This window comes from Oncorhynchus nerka, linkage group LG6 (genome assembly GCF_034236695.1).
Source record: "Oncorhynchus nerka isolate Pitt River linkage group LG6, Oner_Uvic_2.0, whole genome shotgun sequence".
NCBI classification, from domain to species: Eukaryota; Metazoa; Chordata; class Actinopteri; order Salmoniformes; family Salmonidae; genus Oncorhynchus; species Oncorhynchus nerka.
This window is the reverse complement of record NC_088401.1, coordinates 48,829,057-48,852,590: the sequence shown is the minus strand read 5'-3', so window position 1 is coordinate 48,852,590 and position 23,534 is coordinate 48,829,057. Positions and strand designations below refer to the sequence as shown.

Sequence of the window (23,534 nt, the reverse complement as noted above, 5' to 3'; positions counted from 1 at the left end):
ATATGGACAGATTCTAGATCTGCCTTCCTACTCTGAGAAGCTTTGTGGATCAGCACGCACGCTCAAGAGTGACTTCGAAATTGGACGTCTATCCATTTTGGGGCGGCAGGTGGTTAGAGCGTTGGGCCAGTAACCGAAAGGTTGCAAGATCGAATCCCCGAGCTGACAAGGTAAAAATCTGTTGTTCTGCCACTGAACAAGGCAGTTAACCCACTGTTCCTCGGCCGCCATTGAAAATAATTTGTTCTAATCCCATGACTCCCATGACTCTGGATCAGACTTGCCTAGTTAAATAAAAATTAAAATGTCCTGAGGACATCGGAAGATGCCTTCCAAACCGGCCACTAGGAGCAACAATGAGGGTTATTACCGTCAAGTAGGCTTGGGTTTCACTAGGGCATTGTGGATGGTGCTAATCCCATGACTCTGGATCAGAAGGTTGTGTGGTGGACACTAGTTTAAAAAAATAATTGTTTTAACCCTATCCCAAACCTTAACCCTTAAATTTCAAATGTTGATGTTTGGAGGAACTTCTACATTTTATGTTTGAAGAAACGGAACAATACTGAGCAGGAAGAGTCATTCTAGTGTCAAAACACTTGACGTTTGGAATAACGTCTAATTCTCCAGTAAGACTGGGAGCTTGTAGTGTGGATAAGGGCTCTGAGGGCTCAAGTTCCTCTTAGATAAGAGTTGCTGTGAGTCACCAATGCAAGGGCAGTCATTCAACCTCCCCCAGCTGGACTCCTGCACATGTGCCCCAATCCAGGCCCAGCCTAGAGGGAGAAACAGGTGTGCGTTTTAACAAGGGCATCATTTATGTTGACATGGAGTGAAATGGAAAGGGGCATCTCACAGCCTAGAACATGAGGTCACGGTGGGTAGTAGTGTACACTCAGGGTCTGAGTGTGTGTCTGAGGGGTAACACAGAGAGGGGTTGTTAGTCTGGCTGCTATGACAGGTTTAGCACCTCTGAATGTTTATGGGTCTGTGTTTCCCCGTGTTGATGTCATGGCGATTTGGATGTTTCAGCCTTCAGAGAACAACTTTTAGACAGTTTTTTTTTTTTTTTTAATCTGACAAACATGTTTTCAGATAAACAATCGTGTATTGAAATTGAAAAAGACAATGTGATGGTGTTGAAGGTCTTCACACATGACAGATCTACCCATCCCCTCAGGGGCCCTCTTACCTCAGGGGCCCTCTTACCTCAGGGGCCCTCTTACCTCGGGGGGCCTCGGGACAAGTCCACCAGAATCCTATACTCTGATGATTGTCGTTTTGGTAGCGACTGTCCAAATATATGTCATGGGTGAATCTTAAAGGACACCCTATTCTACATTTGTGCCTCTACATGGGGAGTATTTGTGATTTGGCGATACGGACATGGTCCTGCAGTGGAATACGAACGTAATGGCCGTCAATGTTCTGCGTCCAGAGAAAGAGTGAAGAGAGGAAAGGAAGAAAGAAAAAGAAAGAAAGAAAAGAGGGATGGAGTAATGATAGTAAGGTAATGACGGAGGGAGAGTGTGTCACTGTCGGGAATCAACAGACTTCGAATGACCTCACAACAAGTTAGACAGGACACCATGGCAACGCTCGGCACTCCACACTCTTCAATTGAGCTCTCTCGGATTCCACACGGGCGTCGTGGTGTCATTCAAGCAGAGCTTGTAAAATGTGATAGTTGCCTGTAGGTTACATTCAAGAAGTACTACACAAGGCTACGCCTGGTTTGATGTAGGTATTCTACATCCTACATTTTCATAAAGTTCTATGAATTGGCCCAATTCAATTCATACCTAATCACATACATACTTCCCCTATGGTTACCATTAAAACAAAAAGCAAGCCTTCCGAAAGGCCATAGCTGTATATGCAGAGCTGCTATCTGTCTGCCTGTCTCTGATCCTGTCACAACATGAGGCATGATATCACGGTAGACAGAGCCAAGGCCTAAGAAAGGTTATTATCTCACCCTTCCTTCTTCAGTAACAATGACAGATCATGTATCTGTCTCTCCATACAGTAGGGGTAATAAGGGATGCTTTAATATATATTCAAAATCGTAACAGCTATTATGAAATTAGTAATGCAGTGATATTAGATTTGCATCGGTTACCAATCACTCGTAACTGTTTGGGTTGTAATGTCAATTATGTCGCATGGTCGTGCAAAATCAATGCAACGTAAAGGACATTTGACAAGCCTGTTTGAATCGCGCCTAAAGAGCTCGTATTAACTAGAAAGGTCACCTATTGCCATTGGGCAGAATCTGGTTGAATCAACGTTGTTCCCATGTCATTTCAACAAAAAAAATCTACATGTAAAACTGATTGAATTTGAAAAAAAATCGTCAACGTAAGGGAATTTAGTTTATTTTTCACATAACTTTTAACCTAAATCAATGACATGGTGATTTGTTTAGTTCATTTCACGTTTAATTCACAACTCAACCAAATGTAAATCAAAACTAGACGTTGAACTGACATCTGTGCCCAGTAGGTTTATTCAAATCATTTAAGTGACATTTGATTCATCCTTTCTATTATCCCTTCCATCCCTCCATTTTATACATTTCTGAGTATCGTCTTTCAACCACCTTTTTAAAAGATGATAATTCCCCTGTAAGTGCCTCCCTAGAATGATGTCTGTTCGGAGAAAACCTCTCCCCTCCCTTCTCTTCAGTGCACCACTGCATCATGTGGCCGTGATGAATCTGAATGTATGAATAATTCAACACTTTTTAAAGTAACATGACCCTTCTGAATGACAGATTGAGGGCATGTGTAGCTCAGGCATGTGCCGGTGCCGTTCATTCGGAGAGCCAATTTGTATACTCCCCTCCAATTACCTCTAAGTAACACCAGAGATTACCTATTCATCTCAATGATGGATTACCAGGACGTGTACTCCAAGCATGCGCTGAACTGGCAGGTGTTTTCACTGACATTTTCAACCTGTCCCTGACTGAGTCTTACTCAACACTGCCCTTTCCCACCTGGACAAAAGGAACGACTACAGTTGAAGTCGGAAGTTTACATACACTTAGGTTGGAGTCATTCAAACTAGTTTCTCAACCACCACAGATTTCTTGTTAACAAACTATAGTTTTGGCAATTCGGTTAGGACATCTACTTTGTGCATGACACAAGTCATTTTTCCAACAGTTGTTTACAGACATATTATTTCACTTATAATTCACTGTATCCCACTTCCAGTGGGTCAGGAGTTTACATACACTAAGTTGACTGTGCCTTTAAACAGCTTGGAAAATTCCTGATAATTATGTCATGGCTTTAGAAGCTTCTGATAGGCTAATTGATATCATTTGAGTCAATTGGAGGTGTACCTGTGGATGTATTTCAAGGCCTACCTTCAAACTCAGTTCATCTTAGCTTGACAGCAAGGGAAAATCAAAAGAAATCAGCCAAGACTGCTGAAAAAAAATTGAAGACCTCCACAAGTCTGGTTCATCTTGGGAGCAATTTCCAAATGCCTGAAGGTACCGTGTTCATCTGTACAAACAATAGTATGCAAGTACAAACACCATGGGACCATGCAGCCATCATTCCACTCAGGAAGGAGACGCGTTCTGTCTCCTAGAGATGAACTTACTTTGGTGCGAAAAGTGCAAATAAATCCCAGAACAACAGCAAAGAACCTTGTGAAGATGCTGGAGGAAACAGGTACAAAAGTATCTATATCCACAGTAAAATGAGTCCTATATCGACATTAGCAAGGAAGAAGCCACTGCTCCAAAACGGCCATAAAAAAAGCCAGACTACGGTTTGAAACTGCACATGAGGACAATGATCATACTTTTTGGAGAAATGTCCTCTGGTCTGATGAAACAAAAATAGAACTGTTTGGCCATAATGACCATCGTTATGTTTGGAGGAAAAGGGGGATGCTTGCAAGCCGAAGAACACCATCCCAACCATGAAGCACGAGGGTGGCAGCATCATGTTGTGGGGGTGCTTTTCTGCAGGAGGGACTGGTGCACTTCACAAAATAGATGGCATCATGAGGATGGAACATTATGTGGATGTATTGAAGCAACATCTCAAGACATTAGTCCGAAAGTTAAAGCTTGGTCGCAAATGGGTCTTCCAAATGGACAATGACCCAAGCATACTTCCAAAGTTGTGGCAAAATGGCTTAAGGACAACAAGGTCAAGGTTTTTGAGTGGCCATCACAAAGCCCTGGCCTCAATCCCATAGAAAAAAATTGTGGGCAGAACTGAAAAAATGTGTGCGAGCAAGGAGACCTACAAACCAGCCCTATCATACCGGGAGGAATGGGCCAAAATTCACCCAAGTTATTGTGGGAAGCTTGTGGAAGGCTACCCGAAACATTTGATCCAGGTTAAACAATTTAAAGGCAATGCTACCAAATACTAATTGAGAGTATGTCAACTTCTGACCCACTGGGAATGTGATGAAAGAAATAAAATATTAAATAAATCATTCTCTCTACCATTATTCAGACATTTCACATTCTTAAAATAAAGTGGTGATCCTAACTGACCTAAAACAGAGAATTTTTACTAGGATTAAATGTCAGGATTTGTGAAAAACTGAGTTTAAATGTATTTGGCTAAGGTGTATGTAAACTTCTGACTTCAACTGTATGTGAGAATGCTATTCATTGACTACAGCTCAGCGTTCAACGACATTGTGCCCCCAAAGCTCATCAGTAAGCTAAGGACCCTGGGACTGAACACCTCCCTCTGCAAATGGATCCTGGATTTCCTGACGGGCCACCTCAGGTGGTAAAGTTAGGGAACAACACATCCGCCACGCTGATACTCAACACGGGGGCCCATCAGGGGTGCGTGCTCAGTCACCTCCTGTTCTCCCTATTATTTCATGACTGCATGGCCAGGCACGACTCCAACACCATCAGCAAGTTTGCTTTTGACACAACAGTGGTAGGCCTGATCACCGTCAACGATGAGGCAGCCTATAGGGAGGAGGTCAGAGACCTGGTCGTGTGGTGCCAGGACAACAACCTATCCCTCAACGTGATCAAGGCAAAGGAGAAGATTATGGACTATAGGAAAAGGAGGACCGAGCACGCCCCCATTCTTATCGACTGGGCTGTTGTGGGACAGGTTGAGAGCTTCAAGGTGTCCACATCACCAACAAACTCTCATGGTCCAAACACATTTAAGACAGTCGTGAAGAGGGTACGACAAAGCCTATTCCCCCTCAGGAGACTGAAAAGATTTTGCATGGGTCCTCAGATCCTCAAAAGGTTCTACAGCTGCACCATCGAGAGCATCCTGACCGGTTGCATCACTGCCTGGTATGGCAACTGCTCGGCATCCAACGGCAAGGCACAACAGAGGGTAGTGCGTACAACCCAGTACATCACTGGGGCCAAGCTTCCTGCCATCCATGACCTCTATATCAGGCGGTGTCAGAGGAAGGCCCTAAAACTTGTCAGAGACTCCAACCACCCTAGTCATAGGCTGTTCTCTCTGCTACCGCACAGCAAGCGGTACCGGAGCTCCAAGTCTAGGTCCAAAAGGCTTAACAGCGTCTACTCCCAAGCCATAAGACTCCTCATCAGCTAATCAAATGGCTACCCAGAGCCCCCTTTTACACTGCTGCTACTCTCTGTTTATAATCTATGCATAGTCACTTTAACTCAACCTACATGTACATGTTACCTCAATTACATCGACTAACCGGTGACCCCGCACATTGACTCTGTACCGGTACCCCCTGTGTATAGCCTTGCTATTGATATTTTACTGCTGCTGTTTAATTATTTGTTACTTTTATTTTCTATTTTCTACATATCGATTTTTTACTTAAAACATTGTATGTTAAGGGCTCGTAATTAAGCATTTCACTGTAAGGTCTACCTACACCTGTTGTTTTCGGCGCATGTGACAAATAACATTTGATTTGATTTGTGTCGTGGTGGAACTCAAGTGCAAGCTAATGTTTCTTCCTCCTCTTTCAACCTAGATATGTATTTTGGTATATATTTATAATGTAAACGTTGTAGAATTGGTGTGAAATGTGGTGTGTTGCAGGAGACAATGTTAACCACCCTACGATCAGAGGTGGTGTTGAGAGTATACGATTTTCAACGTAATCCTTTTTAAGTAATCCTTTTTAACTAAAGCTATACTGACATCTGATAAGAAGCTGTAGGTGTAATGTGTCACGTCCTGACCTTAGTTCCTTTTTTATGTCTCTGTTTTAGTTTGGTCAGGGCGTGAGTTGGGGTGGGCATTCTATGTTTTGTAGTCTAGGTTTTGTATTTCTATGTGTTTGGCCTGGTATGGTTCCCAATCAGAGGCAGCTGGCAATCGTTGTCTCTGATTGAGAACCATACTTAGGCAGCCTGTTTTCCCACTATGGGGGTGGGTAGTTGTTTTCAGTTTTGTGTGTCTGCCCCAGCCAGAACTGTTTTGGTCGTTCGCGTTGTTATTTTTGTGATTTCAGTGTTCATTAAATAAATATGGACACATACCACGCTGCACCTTGGTCCTCTCCTTCCAACAGCCGTTACATAATGGGAGTGAACGAGAGAATAAACTGGAAAATTAATACTCTACACAGAGTGTGTTTGATAGACACTAAGGTTCCACTGTGTGACCTTATGCTTTGCAAGTTGATCATTTCTTGAAACATTCATCTTGAATTAATCTAAATGTAAATTATAATAAAGTGGTAGTGTGGGCCGTGGAGCATTTCTTTACAGATTGTGAGAGTGTGCTGCTTTTGTCCTCCAAGAGCCTTTCCCTCTCCTTCGTCCCTCTCCCTCCACCTCTCTCTCCTTCGTCCCTCTCTCTCCTTTGTCTCCCTCTCTCCCTCGTTCCTCTCTCTCAGTCTTTTCCCTCTCCTTCGTCCCCCTCTCTCTCCATCCCTCTCCCTCCCCTTTGTCCCTCTCTCTCCTTCATCCCTCTCTCCTTCATCCGTCTCTCTGTCCTTCGTTCCTCTCTCCCCTTCGCCCCTCTCTGTCTCTCACTCTCTCTCTCCTCCGTCTCTCTCTCTCTCTGGCTGATAGACAGGGCCTATGGGAATACAACCACACCTCTTGCTGATGAGAGAACTATTTTGTTTTCTCCTCTCTGGGATGACTTCATTGGGCTCCGCTGTGTCGAGGCAGTCAACAGCCTCAGTCCCCTCACTCACTCACTCACACACACACACACACACACATGTACGCTCACACACACAATGTCCAAACTCGCTCAGGAATGAGGCCGGCTGGCTGCCGCTCACACACACACACTCCCAGGATAGGGTGTGTTTATCGGCAGATAATTCCCAAAGAGGTTTACGTTGGGGATTGATGAAGCTGATCCGGCATGGGAACAGGTGCCGGGATACGATTCAAACACTGTCCATATGCCACGGTGGTGGCTGTTCGACAGAGGGATTTAGGGTACATGTTCATGTTTAGCTTGAAAGTCTCTGCCTCTCCTCTCTCACTGTCATGCCATACCACAGAAAGAGGGTGGAGGAGGGATGGAGAAATGGAAAACTGCAATGGTAACTCGATAGTCGGTGTGTGTATATGTGTGTGCGCGCGTGCATGAGCTTGTGTGTGTGTGTGCCTGCACGTGTGAATGTGTGTAACACAATGCACTCATTTGTTTGCAACTGAACCCCCCCCCACACACACACACACACACCACAAACAAAGAAAGGCGGTTTACGGTTTGTTAGAAAGCATGCTGAGACATATGATTGCTATTTTTCACATATTTTCTGTTGGAATTGACTCCACTCAGCTTGGCAGAAGCAACCCTAGCCTTGCTCTTTTTCCTCGGGCATAGTGCTGGACGCCAGTAGACTTTTGGGGTCCTGTTGTGACTGGGGAGGATGGAAAGCCAAAAGGGCTCCTATGCCAGCAGTCCCCACTGGGATGACAGGCTGTTGCAGGGCCATCTGTATAGGCATCCTGACATAGTGGGTTGGGAAGTAGGGCGTGGGCTGTGGAGAGGAATGGATGGACTAGTGGAGGGGAAAGAGGAGAGGTAATGGATACATTTTTGTTTTATTGTGAGGATCAATAACTACTGTGCTCAGGTGACATCTGATTTCAAAGACACTTTTATCCTGGGCTCAAATTGAGATAAAGCCCACAGAATCATTACGAAGCAAACAGCTTTCAAAGTATATCTCCAATATAGGCCAGCAGTGCTACAACTCTGTGAAATCTCAGTCTCAGTCTCATTACACCCAAAACAGTGTCAGCACTAAAAATACATCAACGTTTTTTTAGAGCAGTTCCTAAAAATGGTAAAAGGCACTAAAATAAAGAGCTTCCTAATATAGTTCAAAAGCAGAGCTGGAGGAGAGGAGGGGAGTGGAGGAGAGAGGAGGAGTTTCTAGTTCAGTCCGAGACAGAGAAGAGTTTGTCTGCTCTCTGCCCTTGGTTGGAATATCTCCTCCTCACCCTTTCTCACCCTTCCTTTCACCCACCAAAGGGATGGTAAGGGTCACATTTGACCTCTCCTTGTCCTGGGAGAGTGACCCTGAATGACCTTTGAACCAGGAAATGAAAACAACACCAAAAACAAAGCCTACTGACATACCCATGAACTATGTTTAAAAACCAGGCGTTAAGTGTCAGCGGGATTTTTAGTGTCACCGTTGGCATCTGAGAGGAGACTCTCACAACCCACTTGCATATAAGGATCTTGTCCATCCAATTGGCTGTCAGTAATACATACAGTCTCTATAACTTCCCTCAATAGAACTCGGCTGTTCTTAGGATGCTGATATGGCAGGCTATATAAAAAATTCTCTGTCCCCTCCCTGGTAGATACTGTGTTCCAGCCAGAGGATAACAGCTAGGATCTCTGCCTGCTGTACAGACACACAACTGGTCTTGTCCTTGTGTTACTGACTTTGGGAGGGATAAATTGACAAGGAGAACATAGGCTAGTGAATTAATCACTGTAAAACAGTCCAGGTGTTTTTGTACTGCCTCAGTCTATTGTTATGTTCAGCCACTCTAGGCTTTTCTAAAGCCTCCACGATCTCTGAATAAGACCCACTAAAACATCCTGGCCCAGGCTGAATAAAAGAAGTGGAAGAGGGGCTCTGATACTTAGATTGACCCTGGTGTAAACAAAGCCCTGGCTGTACTCAGGAAGCACTGGATCTAACCCCCTGAACTCTAACCCCTGACCCCTGTGTCTGAGAGGTCAGACAGAGATTTTCTACCTCACCGATCCGTCTGACTCTCCCCCTCTCCTCTTCAGCCTCATTGTGGATCCTCAATGGCCCTGAATCCTGCCCCCTTAACCCTTTAACCCTAATAGACTCATTAATCCTGTATGTCTGGGAAGTCAGACAGAGATTTGCTACTTCACTGATTCAGCCAGCTGCTCCCACTCCTCTCCCCACTACACTACAGATTTTAGTGTTGTCTCCAATGCCCCTGACCTCTAACCCCTGTCTCTGAGAGAGCAGACTAGTAGCTGTGTCTCTCCATCCCTTCCTTTCTGCCTCACTGACAGCCAAGCAAGTGTGAGTAATCCAGGTTGTTCCCTGTGTAAACGAGACAAAGCAAGGAAGACGGATAGAGAACAGGTAAAGGAGAGAACGAGATGGAGGTGTAGTCTGACAGCTTCAGCACCCCAGTCATGCTAACAATGCCTTTGTTTCATCGCCACGGTGACAATGCTCTCCAAGCTCTCCCTTCACACACACACACACACACACACACACACACACAGACACACGCACACACACACACACACACACACGCACACACACACCCACACTGTGTTAATCCTGGCAGAACAAAGCAAGCAGATCCGCTTGATGGTAACGATACCATAGCAGCCCCACAGGAACAAAAGGCAATGTGCACAACCAGTGTTTAATTTCAGCTGGATCCTGCCTGAACAGGATCCTGCACCTCTCCATTTTGGACTGTTTTGTTGGAACCTATTTGGCTGGATCCAGTACCTCTCATGGAATGAAAAATCATTATCATAATAATAAAAGCCATCAACGTTCATTCGAGTTCTCCTGCTGATATTCTAAGAGTTGATACAAGTTTGGGCTTGGCCCAGGCTTATGGTTTTGCTTAACATTGTAACCTATGTTTGAGACCAGTGCGTGGCCGTGGTTGTGTGAGAAGCGCATCTGTATCTTTCACAGAACTAGAATGAGATTCACTTTTTATAATCTCTCTCCCACTCTGTTCTGATAGACATGAACCTGTAAATCATCTCTCCAGCGTTGCACTTCATCATTTATTTCCTTATGGAATCATAGCCGCCCTGGTTTTTTGGGTGGGAATATGCTATCATTAAAGTTCTGCTTTCTGTTCATTCAGAATAGGCTACTACACTATGAGTAGGCCTATAAATTAGCCACAGAGGATCTATATATATATTTTTTTTTAACTAGCCTAGGTGTGGATTGATTGTGTGTAGCCCAATAACAAGGCCTAGCCTACGGTCGGGAGCGCGTGGCAAATCTGTCAGTGAACACTATGCAGACAAATCCGTTTTTCTTCCTCCAACGATTGTATTTGAAGACACAGGTTGGAAAGCAAATAGCTCCTGCTGAAAAGAGAAGCCTAATCTGCCTTCTGTAGGCTACCAAAATATTTGATCCACTTCCAAATATTGTTTTGTAAAGAAGTAGCACTTTGTGACATCTGGTGATGTAAGTAAAGGCTTTTATAAATCCATTTGATTGATAGGCTTTCGGCACTAATGCATCGAACATCGCCGGCGAGGAAGTCATTGGGTGAGTAAGTGGAACTGGAAAGCTTTTTAAGACTATAATGTCCTCAAATTGTAGCCTACAACACACCTAGGCCTAGGCTATTGATGGATTCAAGACAATGATGTTGTTTTTATTGACCTCAGATTCTCAGTGCCATTTCAATCATTTGTTTATTTATTTATTTTTACCCCCATTTATCCCCAATTCCGTCCAATCCAATTGGTAGTTACAGTCTTGTCCCATTGCTGCAACTACCATCTAGAAGGTCGAGAGCCTCCGAAACACAACCCTGCCAATCCGCACTTCTTCTTGACACAATGCTCGCTTAACCCAGAAGCCAGCTGCACTAACGTGTCGGAGGAACACCGTACACCTTGTCAGCGTGCATGCGCCCTGCCCGCCACAGGAGTCGCTAGAGCGAGATGGGACACAGCTGGCCAAACCCTTCCTATCCCGGACGACGCTGGGCCAATTGTGCGTCGCCTCTCCCGGGTCGCGGCCAGCTGCGACACAGCCAGGTATCGAACCAGGATCTGTAGTAACGCAGCTAGAACTTCAATGCAGTGCCTTAGACCGCTGCGCCACTCGGGAGGCCCCATTTCGATTCTGCCGAAGTCTCCAGTCTTGTAAAATTACATAGAATTGCATGAAATGCGTTTATAAAAGGCCACATTTTACCCGGACCCTTAGGCTACTAAAAATGTTCTCCATGTGTGCAACTTCTGTAAGTGCCTCTACTCTACTGCTCTATGAAACTACCAAATGCGATGATATGCATGCAATGCTTTATTATAAAGGTGATTATTTTTTGGGTACCTCGGAGTTCCCCAGGTTACCCTCCTCTCACGCTCATTTTTTGTTCCAGCACTAGCAATAGCAGCTGAAACCCCTAGCTGTGTGTGTTGACAGATGTGTAACTAGTGTCATTGTGTAAGAGAGCATGCAGACAGCCATCTACAGTTTGACAGTGTGTGTGTGCTTAATTTGTAAATCAAGATTTGTAAATTAAGCACACACACATTTGTAAATTAAGCACACACACTGTCAAACTGTAGGTGGCTGTCTGCGTGCTCTCTTACACAATGACACGAGTCACACATCTGTCAAGACACACAGCTAGGAGTTTCAGCTGCTATTGTTGGTCTCGGGCAAGTCGTTTGATAAACATCACCTACTATGTTTTAGTTGATGTGATGATCAAGGCTCTATACTAGGAAAGGGAATGTGAGTGAAGAAAACCTGATCGTACAGAAGGTTACGGCTTATGGGTGTGTCTGCATTGCAACTAGATCTCACACCTATGTCGCACGAAATCCTGCCCACAATCCTGCATTGCAGCATAATTCACCATCATTTTTGTGCAACCTCAGCTAAACGTGTCTGATACTGTTGGTTGACGTAAGCACTACCGTAATACACAGGCTGAGACAGGATGTCTATATTATTGTATCCTGACCGCTCTATTCTTCTTGACCATGATGCATTAACTGACGACGATGATGATGTGTGTGTGTGTGTGTGTGTGTGTGTGTGTGTGTGTGTGTGTGTGTGTGTGTGTGTGTGTGTGTGTATGTGTGTGTGTGTGTGTGTGTGTGTGTGAAGAGGGGATACAACTAGAGTGAAAGCGGAAGCAAATCACACGTGTGTGTGTGTGTGTGTGAATGAGCGAGGTACCCACTGGGTACACACACGCTCATCCGTCTCTGGAGTAGTGCAGGGGCTTAGAGTGTGTGTACACACAGAGTGGTGACTCATGGTTGAACTCAGATGTTCTCCCAGACTCACCATGGCCCTAGAGCTGTACAGCCTTAACTACACAGCCAGTCAGCCAGTAGCCAGCCAATCAGCCAGTAAGTCAGCAAGACAGTCAGCCAGTAAGTCAGCCAGTCATCCAGTCAACCAACCAGTCAACCAACTAATCAGTCAGCCAGACAGTCAGCCAGTAAGTCAGCCAGTCAGCCAACCAGTCAGCCAGCCAGTCAGCCAGCCAGTCAACCAATCAGTCAGCCAGTCAGCCCTGCCTTACAGAGGAAATGCTTCCTTTAGGAATCCCTGTGTACTGTATCTGTAGGACAGAATCATAGATGTGGCAGTGCCAGAGTAATCTACACCACAGCAGGGGTATTACAAGGACACACTGGGCTTTCCCTAGCATTGTCACATCTAGACCATTATATACATAAGAAACTGAGTGAAAGAAATGGCTCCTTATTATGTACATTCTCATTATAATAGAATCAAACCTCACAATACATGTTTTGTTTATTTCAATTTGATTCACTTGGTTTGCTCAGTCCAGCTGCTTTTTCATCAAATTAGTCGCCAAACAATCAAAAAGGTCTGAAACTGAAGTGGTGACAGTGGCGGTCACAGTGTGTGTGTGTGTGTGTGTGTGTGTGTGTGTGTGTGTGTGTGTGTGTGTGTGTGTGTGTGCATTCATGTGTGTGCTCGTTTCTGCGTGCGTGCCCGCATATGTGTGTGTGTGTGTGAGTGTACATGCTGTGAAATAGACACATCCCTGTCAGAGGAGGTGAGTTATGGCATTAGAGGACTAGAATGTTTTCTGTCTGGTCAGGTCTTAGACAGTATTAGTGGACTGTGACAGCTTAATGAAAGGACCGGGGTGTTAACTACTGTGCTAAATGCTTAATATCTCCTCTCAATGGATACTGTTATTTATGTGACTGTGTCACAGTTGGATCACACTGGCCTGCTATGACAACCAAAGACGAGGAAATGTCATCTGCTTTCCAGCAGTTTTTTTTATCACAGATGTAGCTCGACAGCTGCTGAGGGACACAGGGTAGAGTGACAGCCACCCTCTTCCGCCTCCACTATTCCCCAACAAGATCTCACAGTTTAACGAATTTGACTTCAGATTCTGATGGTTATCCACGTTTCTCCAAGCGTGACATTTTCAAGTGTTTTTGACACCATGGGTTGCTCCTCCTGCTCTGCATTGTACTGTTTCTCCAAACATCACATTTACAAGTTACCGAATGGTTAAGTTAATGGTAGTGTCTTGACTACTTGATGGTAATAGTGCTCACTGTTGCCACTAGCGGTTTTGAAGTCATACAGGGCACCCCAAATAGCATGTGAGCGACTGGCTCTATTCTGTATTATGGAGCAACATTTGAAATGTTTTTTTGTTTTTTTTACATTGGATAAAAGTAGAGACAGAGCTGGAAAATGGTATATCATACACTAGAGTTGAGGAACAATTGCAAAGTAATTCTGCTTTGAAAGTTGATGTTTTTTTAAACCTACTGGAGACATCTTCTTTATCTACACTCACTCAGCATTGTTCACACTAGAGGTCGACCGATTATGATTTTTCAACGCCGATACCGATTATTGGAGGCCCAAAAAAGCCGATACCGATTAATCGGACTATTTTTATTTATCTATTTGTAATAATGACAATTACAACTATACTGAATGAACACTTATTTTAACTTGATATAATACATCAATAAAATCAATTTAGCCTCAAGTAAATCATGAAACATGTTCAATTTGGTTTAAATAATGCAAAAACAAAGTGTTGGAGAAGAAAGTAAAAGTGCAATATGTGCTATGTAAGAAAGCTAATGTTTCAGTTCCTTGCTCACATGAGAACATATGAAAGCTGGTGGTTCCTTTTAACATGAGTCTTCAATATAAAGTTTTAGGTTGTAGTTATTATAGGAATTATAGGACTATTTCCCTCTATACCATTTGTATTTCATTAACCTTTGACTATTGGATGTTCTTATAGGCACTTTAGTATTGCCAGTGTAACAGTATAGCTTCAGTCTGTCTCCTCGCTCCTCCCTGGGCTCAAACCAGCAACACAACGACAATTAGTGCGCGCTAACTAGCTAGCCATTTCACTTCGGTTACACGAGCCTCATCTCGGGAATTGATAGGCTTGAAGTCATAAACAGTGCAATACTTGACGCACAAAGAAGAGCTGCTGGCAAAACGCACGAAAGTGCTGTTTGAATGAATGTTTACGTGCCTGCTTCTGCCTACCACCGCTCAGTCAGATACTTAGATACTTGTATGCTTGTATGCTCAGTCAGATTATATGCAACGCAGGACACGCTAGATAATATCCAGTAATATCATCAACCATGTGTAGTTAACTAGTGATTATGATTGATTGTTTTTTATAAGATAGGTTTAATGCTAGCTAACAACTTACCTTGGCTTACTGCATTCGCGTAACAGGCAGTCTCCTTGTGGAGTTCAACGAGAGAGAGGCAGGTCTTATTGCGTTGGACTAGTTAACTGTAAGGTTGCAAGATTGGATCCCCCGAGCTGACAAGGTGAAAATCTTTCGTTCTGCCCCTGAACAAGGCAGTTAACCCACCGTTCCTAGGCGTCATTGAAAATAAGAATATGTTCTTAACTGACTTGCCTAGTTAAATAAAGGTATAAAAAAAATATTTTAAAAACGGCAAATCGGCGCCCAAAAACACCGATTTCCGATTGTTATGAAAACTTGAAATCAGCCCTAATTAATCGGCCATTCCGATTAATTGGTCGACCTCTAGTTCACACCCTCTTAAGCCTTAGCCCCTCCATTCTCTTTAAGGATTCACATGTGAGGCCATGTGCTCAACAACCAAATATTTCAAGACGAAAGGCTTGTTTGTACCAAGGGTGTATTTGTAAATTAAATCTGGAGTGTCAGATTGTCAATTCGTAAATTCAGAGCGTTTCACTCTCTGAGCATTCAGAGCGCACACTGGATGCTCTGGCCGAGAAGTAGGGTCAATCTGAGTGTTCTGACCCTAACAACAGCAATCAAGCACCCAAGCTAACTGGCTAACTTGCTAGCTACTGCCAGAAAAAAATGAGAGAACAGCTCACTCTGACCATTTTACTCACCCTAGCAGAGCTGGTTAGGCTGTTTTCATGTTATCCAGAGCATTGGTGACTGTAACTGTGCTGCTGGCTACAATTTAATTGAGTTTTTTTGACAATGTGTACTGACACTGGCCATATTCAACGGGTGTTGAGCGTTCGTGAATTCGTCAGTTATTCTGTGCTCTGGCACACTGATGACGAGAGTGCTCTGAAATTGGAGTAGATAGCCAGAGCGAATTTACCAGCTATGTCTATCGACAGTTGTCACAGTTGCATCATGAACATTCCATTGAAATGGTTAATTTCATAGTGGAGTCTTTTGTTTAGACATGTAGCTAGCTAGAACCATATTCCCAATTCATAACGTTATTGCCCTGCATGAATCTGCAGGTAGCTATAACCAACCAGGTTCACTGTTAGCTAGCTAGCTAACATTAGGATATAACTACACAGATCATACACATAACGTTAGCTAGCGAGCAAGCAACATAACATTAGCTAGCTAGCTAACAGTACGCTTTAACTTGAAATTAAAATGACTATTTGATAAAATTAGAAACGTGTAATATCTGAAAATTTAGCTAGCTAGACTATTTTACCCATATACATGGATGGACGCTTCTCCCACAATTGGCCCAGCGTCGTCCAGGTTAGGGTAGGGTTCGGCCGGGATGCCCTTGTCCAATTGCGCTCTGGCGACTCCTGTGGTGGGCTGTGCGCATGCACGCTGACACGGTCACCAGGTGTACAGTGTTTCGTCCGACACATTGGTGCGGCTGGCTTCCAGTTTAAGCGGGCATTGTGTCAAGAAGCAGTGCGGCTTGGCAGGGTTGTGTTATGGAGGACACACTGCTCTCGACCTTCGCCTCTCCCGGGTCCGTACTGGAGTTGCAGCAATGGGACAAGACTGAAACTACCAATTGGATACCACGAAATTGTGGAGAAAAGGGAGTATAAAACAAATGGATTCCTAAAGGATATGTCTAGAGATTTGGTTTACTCCATCAGATTTGTCTAAAATCTTAAATAAGTTTGGAATGAGCAGGGTTAGCTGTAGCACAAGGACTCCTTGTTCATGTCCTCATTACATGTAGTGTAACAAGACCACTCATGGTCTGTAAAGTTATAAATCTACTTTTGATTGTTTGTTTAAATCTATGTTGTAATCACCATCACAACCAGGAAGTCAACTCCATCTGCCTGATAGATTCAAATAGAATATGAATTGTGTTTCAAATATGTTACATTTATTTAGGTTTTTGAGTCATGAAGCATCTGAGGAAAAACTCAATTGCTATTCTGTACACCACTTAAATGAAGAAAAACGCGATTTTTGTCTAACGTCAACTCCGTCAGAGGGGTAAAAGATCTGATAAAATTGTAATCATTTTATTGTGGATTTTAAAATGAACAATTTTCTATATTTGAATTTAGTTTGTATTGAACTTTTATTTTTAGAGGCAGATACAGTTGAAGTCGGAAGTTTACATACACCTTAGCCAAGTACATTTAAACTCAGTTTTTCACAATTCCTGACATTTAATCCTAGTAAAAATCCCATGTCTTAGGTCAGTTAGGATCACCACTTTATTTTTAGAATGTGAAATGCAGAATAATAGTAGAGAATGATTTATTTCAGCTTTTATGTCTTTCATCACATTCCCAGTGGGTCAGAAGTTTACATACACTCAATTGGTATTTGGTAGCTTTGCCTTTAAATTGTTTAACTTGGGTCAAATGTTTCGGGTAGCCTTCCACAAGCTTCACACAATAAGTTGGGTGAATTTTGGCCCATTCCTCCTGACAGAACTGGTGTAACTGAGTCAGGTTTGTAGGCCTCCTTGCTCGCACACGCTTTTTCAGTTCTGCCCACAATTTTTCTATGGGATTGAGATCAGGGCTTTGTGATGGCCACTCCAATACCTTGACTTTGTTGTCCTTAAGCCATATTGCCACAACTTTGGAAGTATGCTTGGGGTCATTGTCCATTTGGAAGAGCCATTTGCGACCAAGCTTTAACTTCCTGACTGATGTCTTGAGATGTTGCTTCAATATATCCACATAATTTTCCTACCTCTTGATGCCATCTATTTTGTGAAGTGCACCAGTTCCTCCTGCAGCAAAGCACCCCCACTGCTTCATGGTTGGGATGGTGTTCTTCGTCTTGCAAGCATGCCCCTTTTTCCTCCAAACATAACAATGGTCACTATGGCCATCAGACCAGAGGACATTTCTCCAAAAAGTACGATCTTTGCCCCTATGTGCATTTGCAATCCTTTGTCTGGCTTTTTTATGGCGGTTTTGGAGCAGTGGCTTCTTCCTTACTGAGCGGCCTTTCAGGTTATGTCGATATAGGACTTGTTGTACTGTGGATATAGATACTTTTGACTCCAAAATGACACAATACATTGTTTACCATTAATTTCTATTGGGCACAAAATAATCTGTATAGTCACCAAGCTTGATGTAATCATTGCGTGCTATAAATATGGTACCAAATATTAAATTTTTGTCTACTTTAATACACAAGTTTGGACACACCTACTCATTCCATGGTTTGTCTTTATTTTACTCATAGAGACGGATGATGAATTTTATGAATGGTGAACGTTTGATCTCCGTATGTGTGGTTCCCACTGTGAAGCATGGAGGAGGTGTGATGGTGTGTATGGGGGTACTTTGCTGGTGATTTATTTAGAATTCATGGCACACTTAACCAGCTTGGCTACCACAGCATTTTGCAGTGATACGCCATCACATCTGATTTGGGCTTAGTGGGATTATCATTTGTTCTTCAACAGGACAATGACCCAACACACCTCCAGGCTGTGTAAGGGCAACATTACCAAGCAGGAGAGTGATGGAGTATTGCATCAGATGACCAGTCCTCCACAATCACCCGACCTCAACCCAATTGATATGGTTTGGGATGAGTTGGACCGCAGAGTTTTTAAATTGTTTCATTTTACCGTTATTTAACTAGGCAAATCAGTTAAAAACAAATTCTTACTTTCAATGACGGCCTCAGGGGCAGAATGACAGATTTGTACCTTGTCAGCTCGGGGATTCATTCTTGCAACCTTTCGGATACTAGTCCAACGCTCTAACCACTAGGCTACGCTGAGTGAAGAAAAAGCATCCAACAAGTGCTCAGCATATGTGGGAACTCCTTCAAGACTGTTGGAAAAGCATCCCAGGTGAAACTGGTTGAGAGAATGCCAAGAGTGTGCCATGCTGGCATCAATGCAAAGGGTGGCTACTTTGAAGAATCTCAAATATAAAATATATGTTTTAAATGTTAAACATATTTTAAAATGTTCTTTTTACTACATTATTCCATATGTGATATTTCATAATTGTGATGTATTCACTCGTATTCAACAATGTAGAAAATAGTAAAAATACAGAAAAACCCTTGAATGAGTACGTGTGTCCAAACTTTTGACTGGTACAATATATACAGCACATTTGGAAAGTATTCAGATCCCTTGACTTTTTCCACATTTTGTTACGTTACATGCTTATGGATACATTTTTTTTCCGCTCTTCAATCTACACACAATACCATATAATGACAAAGAAAACCTGTTTAAAAATATATATAATTTAATCACATTTACGTATGTACTCAGACCCTTTACTCGGTACTTTGTTGAAGCACCTTTGGCAGCAATTACAGTCTTCTTGTGTATGACGCTACACTCTTGGCACACCTGTATTTGGGGAGTTTCTCTCATTCTTCTCTGCAGATCCTCTCAAGCTCTGTCAGGTTGGATGGGGTGCATCGCTGCACAGCTATTTTCAGGTCCCTCCAGAGATGTTTGTTCGGGTTCAAGTCCGGGCTCTGGCTGGCCCACTCAAGGACATTCAGAGACTTGTCCCGAAGCCACTCCTGCGTTTTCTTGGCTGTGTGCTTAGGGTCGTTGTCCTGTTGGAAGGTGAGTCGGGTCCTGAGTGCTCTGGAGCAGGTTTTTATCAAGGATCTCTCTGTACTTTGCTCTGTTCATCTGTCCCTTTCTCCCAGTCCCTGCCATTAAAATGATCCCCACAGCTGCCCTCACCATGCTTTACCCGTAGGGAGTTGGGGGGGCCCCTTGCGAGGTGGCCATGTGAAACTGCGCTACGCCACTGTGTGTGTGTGTGTGTGTGTGTGTGTGTGTGTGTGTGTGTGTGTGTGTGTGTGTGTGTGTGTGTGTGTGTGTGTGTGTGTGTGTGTGTGTGTCGGTAGAGGAACAAAGGGAAGCTGAAGGCTTGGGGTGGAAACTTGAGACACCCGTCACGATCTCGCACAGCGGTGTCTGCTTGACCTCTCACCTCCGAGGCAGTAGTGACACCAGTCAGTCAAGAAGATCCGGTGGGAGAGAGGGCAGCCAGCTAAACATGACCTTAGATTTCAGTATATTGTGATAGGAATCCTACCACTCCATTGCTCCCAAATGATTTTGCACAGTCGTTCATATTGCCATTCAACGCTCAGAATATGCTCAGATGTGTACTTTTCTAGTCAATGATCTACATGGGAAAGTGAATGGATTTGAATGCTTTTGAACAGTCCCTGCCCTGAAGGGCCATTTTGAGTGTGTAGGCTAGCTATGCTATGCTTCATTTATACTGTAAGTATTGATCTCTCCCTTCTCCTATGAAAGTCAATAGGACAAGAGATCTGCTTTGTATTCTCCTGAACACAGTGAAAATCCTTGTCACACCCAGTGCAGCCTCACTCACACACTCTCTCTCTCTCTCTCTCTCTCTCTCTCTCTCACTATCTCACTCACTCACTCACTCACTCACTCACACTCACTCACTCACTCACTCACTCACTCACTCACTCACTCACATGGAGATTGCTGCTGTTGTGGCACTGGCACTGTAGCTCTGCCTCTGTTTGTTTAGGCTGCTTGTATACATTTTGAGATTGGGTAGGGCAAAGCAGGAAGACCAAGCAATGTTTACATCTGAAAGTCCTCTTCTTTGCTCTGCCAAAGGTTTCACCGTTGGCACTGCGTGTTTACTGACTTTCTCTCTCACCACTGCTGGGGAACAAGACACTGGCTGTGGGTTTGTTTTTCAAACAGTCTAAAGACATTCTTTTTCATAAGAAAGCCCATGGTCATGGTGTCAGGGAGAGACTGCAGATAGGCTTGCTCGGCCGCACCTTTTTGTTACCTGATGCCAGTGATTCACAATAAATACCTGGAATTGGCATGCTATTGTTCTTCCTTCTTTGGAGGCTGCTTAGTTTATAGCTAACACTGACTAAATCAGTGTCACACCACCATCTATTATCTCAATATAATATTATTCATTAGTGTCTATTGTGGGCTAAGAAGTCCCATGGTGCCATAATGCAGTCTTGATGTGGGCCTACCCTTCCTGATCTCTATAACACCTCACTTTAATATATCTGCTCCAGTGTAAGTGCTTATTCACACTACAACTACCTTGTTGGCCCATTGAGAGGGATGTGTTGAATTTTTTAAAAAGTGTAACAGAGCACGGTCTAAGAGCAGACAGAGAGAGAGAGAGAGAGATGAGGGTTGAGAGAGAGAGAGAGAGATGAGGGGTAGAAAGAGGACACGGAACGCTTTCTCACGGCAACGGTCTCCACGGCGACGGTGTGACCCACATTTCCCTTCTCTCTCGTTGTCCTCGGAGACGGGGCAGCTGTTTTGGGGCGGGGCGGGTTGTAACGGAAGGAGTGTGTAGTGGAAGCTGAACTAGAGATAATGCTCTGACCGAGAGGGTAAACATCTTGCCTGCTCAATGTGATATGGCAAAAGGAGAGAGAAAGAAAGTCGGTGTGTGCATGGTGTGTGTATGCATGCCTGTGTTTGTGGTTGTGTGTAGTTGAGTGGGTTTGTGCGGTATCTGTCTGTATGTATATATCTGCCATGCATGTGTGTTTTAAATAGCCCTCATCCATTACACTTTCACTCTCAAGCCAGGAGAGGAATGCCCCAGACTGTGTGCCCAGCAGCAGGCACCATGTTCACCCCCAGTGGCTTCAGCCCCCACCTGGCCTCCACCTGCTCTGAGGCTGACCCGGTGATCGAGGATGAAGGGGGCCCTCAGGAGGCCCGGGGGCCTGGGGCTTGCCTGGCCGAAGGACCCCCCATCACCTCCGCCTCCCTGGACACCCTCATCCAGCACCTTGTGCCCACCACAGACTACTACCCAGAGGTAAACAACTATTAGAGGGCCAGTAATCTATCCTGGTTGTACTGGCCACAGCATCAGTAGTAGAAATAGGAATAGTAACAGCAATAGTAATGTTAACGATAATATAAATACTTTGTGTTTCCTTCCACAGAAAGCCTATGTGTTTACGTTCCTGCTGAGTGCTCGTCTGTTCATCTCTCCTCCTGAGCTACTGGCCAGACTCTGTGAGACCTGCATTAAACAACAGCAGCTGGACCAGAGTCCACTGGACATGGTCAGTACACACACTGACAACACACACACCTACTGACCACTTATACACAGAGTCCTCTCAACACATTCAGTACTGCTTACACACACATACACAGTCCCTCAACACACACAGCCACTGCTGATCACTTCTACACGCCTACTGAAAGCTGTCCTTCCCAGTGTCTCTGACTGTGTCTTCTTCTCCTGTGTCTCCCCCCCCAGGCTAAAGTGAGGAAGTTTGGTCCCAAGATCCTGCAGCTGCTAACAGAGTGGACAGAGACGTTCCCCACAGACTTCAGAGAGGAGAAGATGGTGGGCATGTTCAAAGACATTATCCACAGGATAGCACCCTGTGATGAGGTGAGGAGAGAGGGAGGGAGGGAAGGGGGGGGTGACCCTCCATAGTCTCAAAGACGAGACTGAGAGCAGGGTGAAGAGGTGTGGTGCTCTGAATGTACAAAACAGTGCAATGTTATACAATCCTGTTCCACTGCATTACAGGTGAGAGAGTGGGATAGGGAGAGAGTGAAGTGAAAGAGAGGAGGGACAGAGAGAAAGAGAGAGGAGAAGAGAGAACAAGGGGAGGGTTTTTGGCATTGGCTCTGCAGCCTCAGGGAAAGAGAGAGAAGAGATGGATGATGATGATGATGGAGGTAGAGAAAGGGATGGAGGATGGAGAGCAGGAAGGGGGGGAAGTGAAGGAAGGTTGGATGCGAGGGAGGAACAGGGATGTAGAGAGAGAGAGCGTGAGGAGGCTAATGGTGATGAATGTGCAGTTATTTGTGGCTGCAGAGCAGAGCTGGGCCCAGGCAGTGTTCTCACTCTGGGTCATTTATGGCACGCTGTGGGTGATTTACTGAGACCCGACCTGTTGGCCCCAACCAACAGCTTACAGCCACACAGCTCAGTGGGGGCTGGACACACATACACACACTGGGGGGAACACATACATGTTCATGCACACAGAGGAAACAATGGTGTGAAAGAGGTCTGGGAAGATGAAGATGATGGAGACTGGGAAGATGATGATGATGATTTTTGTTATCTCCTGATGATGATACTAATGTTGAACATCCTTAATATGTTTATGATCATTATTGGTTGTCTAGTCATTATAATGTCCTCCCCAGGCGTACTGGAAGACACTGAGTCAGGTCCTGCAGACCCTGAACCAGAAGCTTGCAGCCATCGCCCAGGGAGAGGAGTGCATCGTCAAAGTGAATGCCTCCTCGGTATCCTCAATCTCTGACAAGCTGGTGGCCTTCAAGACCAAGTCTCCACCCATCCAGAAGGAAATGCTGTCTATCTGCAACGACCCTTACACACTTGCACAGCAACTCACCTATATAGAACTGGTAAGGAGAGGGGGAGGAAGGATAGGACGGGAGGCGGGGGTTAAATAGAGGTCATGGAGGGAGAGAGAGAGCGCGAGAGAGAGAGAGAGAGAAAGAAAGAGATGAAGGGAAGTGGAAGGGGAAAAGAAGGAGAGAGAGAAGCAGAGATGAAAGAGAATGAGAGAAGGGTGTGATGTAAGGGAGAGAGAT

At 44.4% G+C, this 23,534-nt stretch overlaps 1 protein-coding gene across 1 annotated transcript in view; it reads left to right on the top strand.

Annotated features, from left to right (window-relative positions):
• Positions 1-23,534, top strand: part of LOC115130518 (ras-GEF domain-containing family member 1C) — a 65,997-nt gene that overhangs the window by 7,309 nt on the left and 35,154 nt on the right. Inside the window, exons 2-5 of the mRNA XM_029661746.2 lie at positions 21,521-21,759; positions 21,890-22,012; positions 22,213-22,350; positions 23,121-23,345. Coding sequence (XP_029517606.1) covers positions 21,532-21,759; positions 21,890-22,012; positions 22,213-22,350; positions 23,121-23,345 — 714 coding nt within the window. The 5' untranslated portion in view covers positions 21,521-21,531. The remainder of the gene's footprint in view (positions 1-21,520; positions 21,760-21,889; positions 22,013-22,212; positions 22,351-23,120; positions 23,346-23,534) is intronic.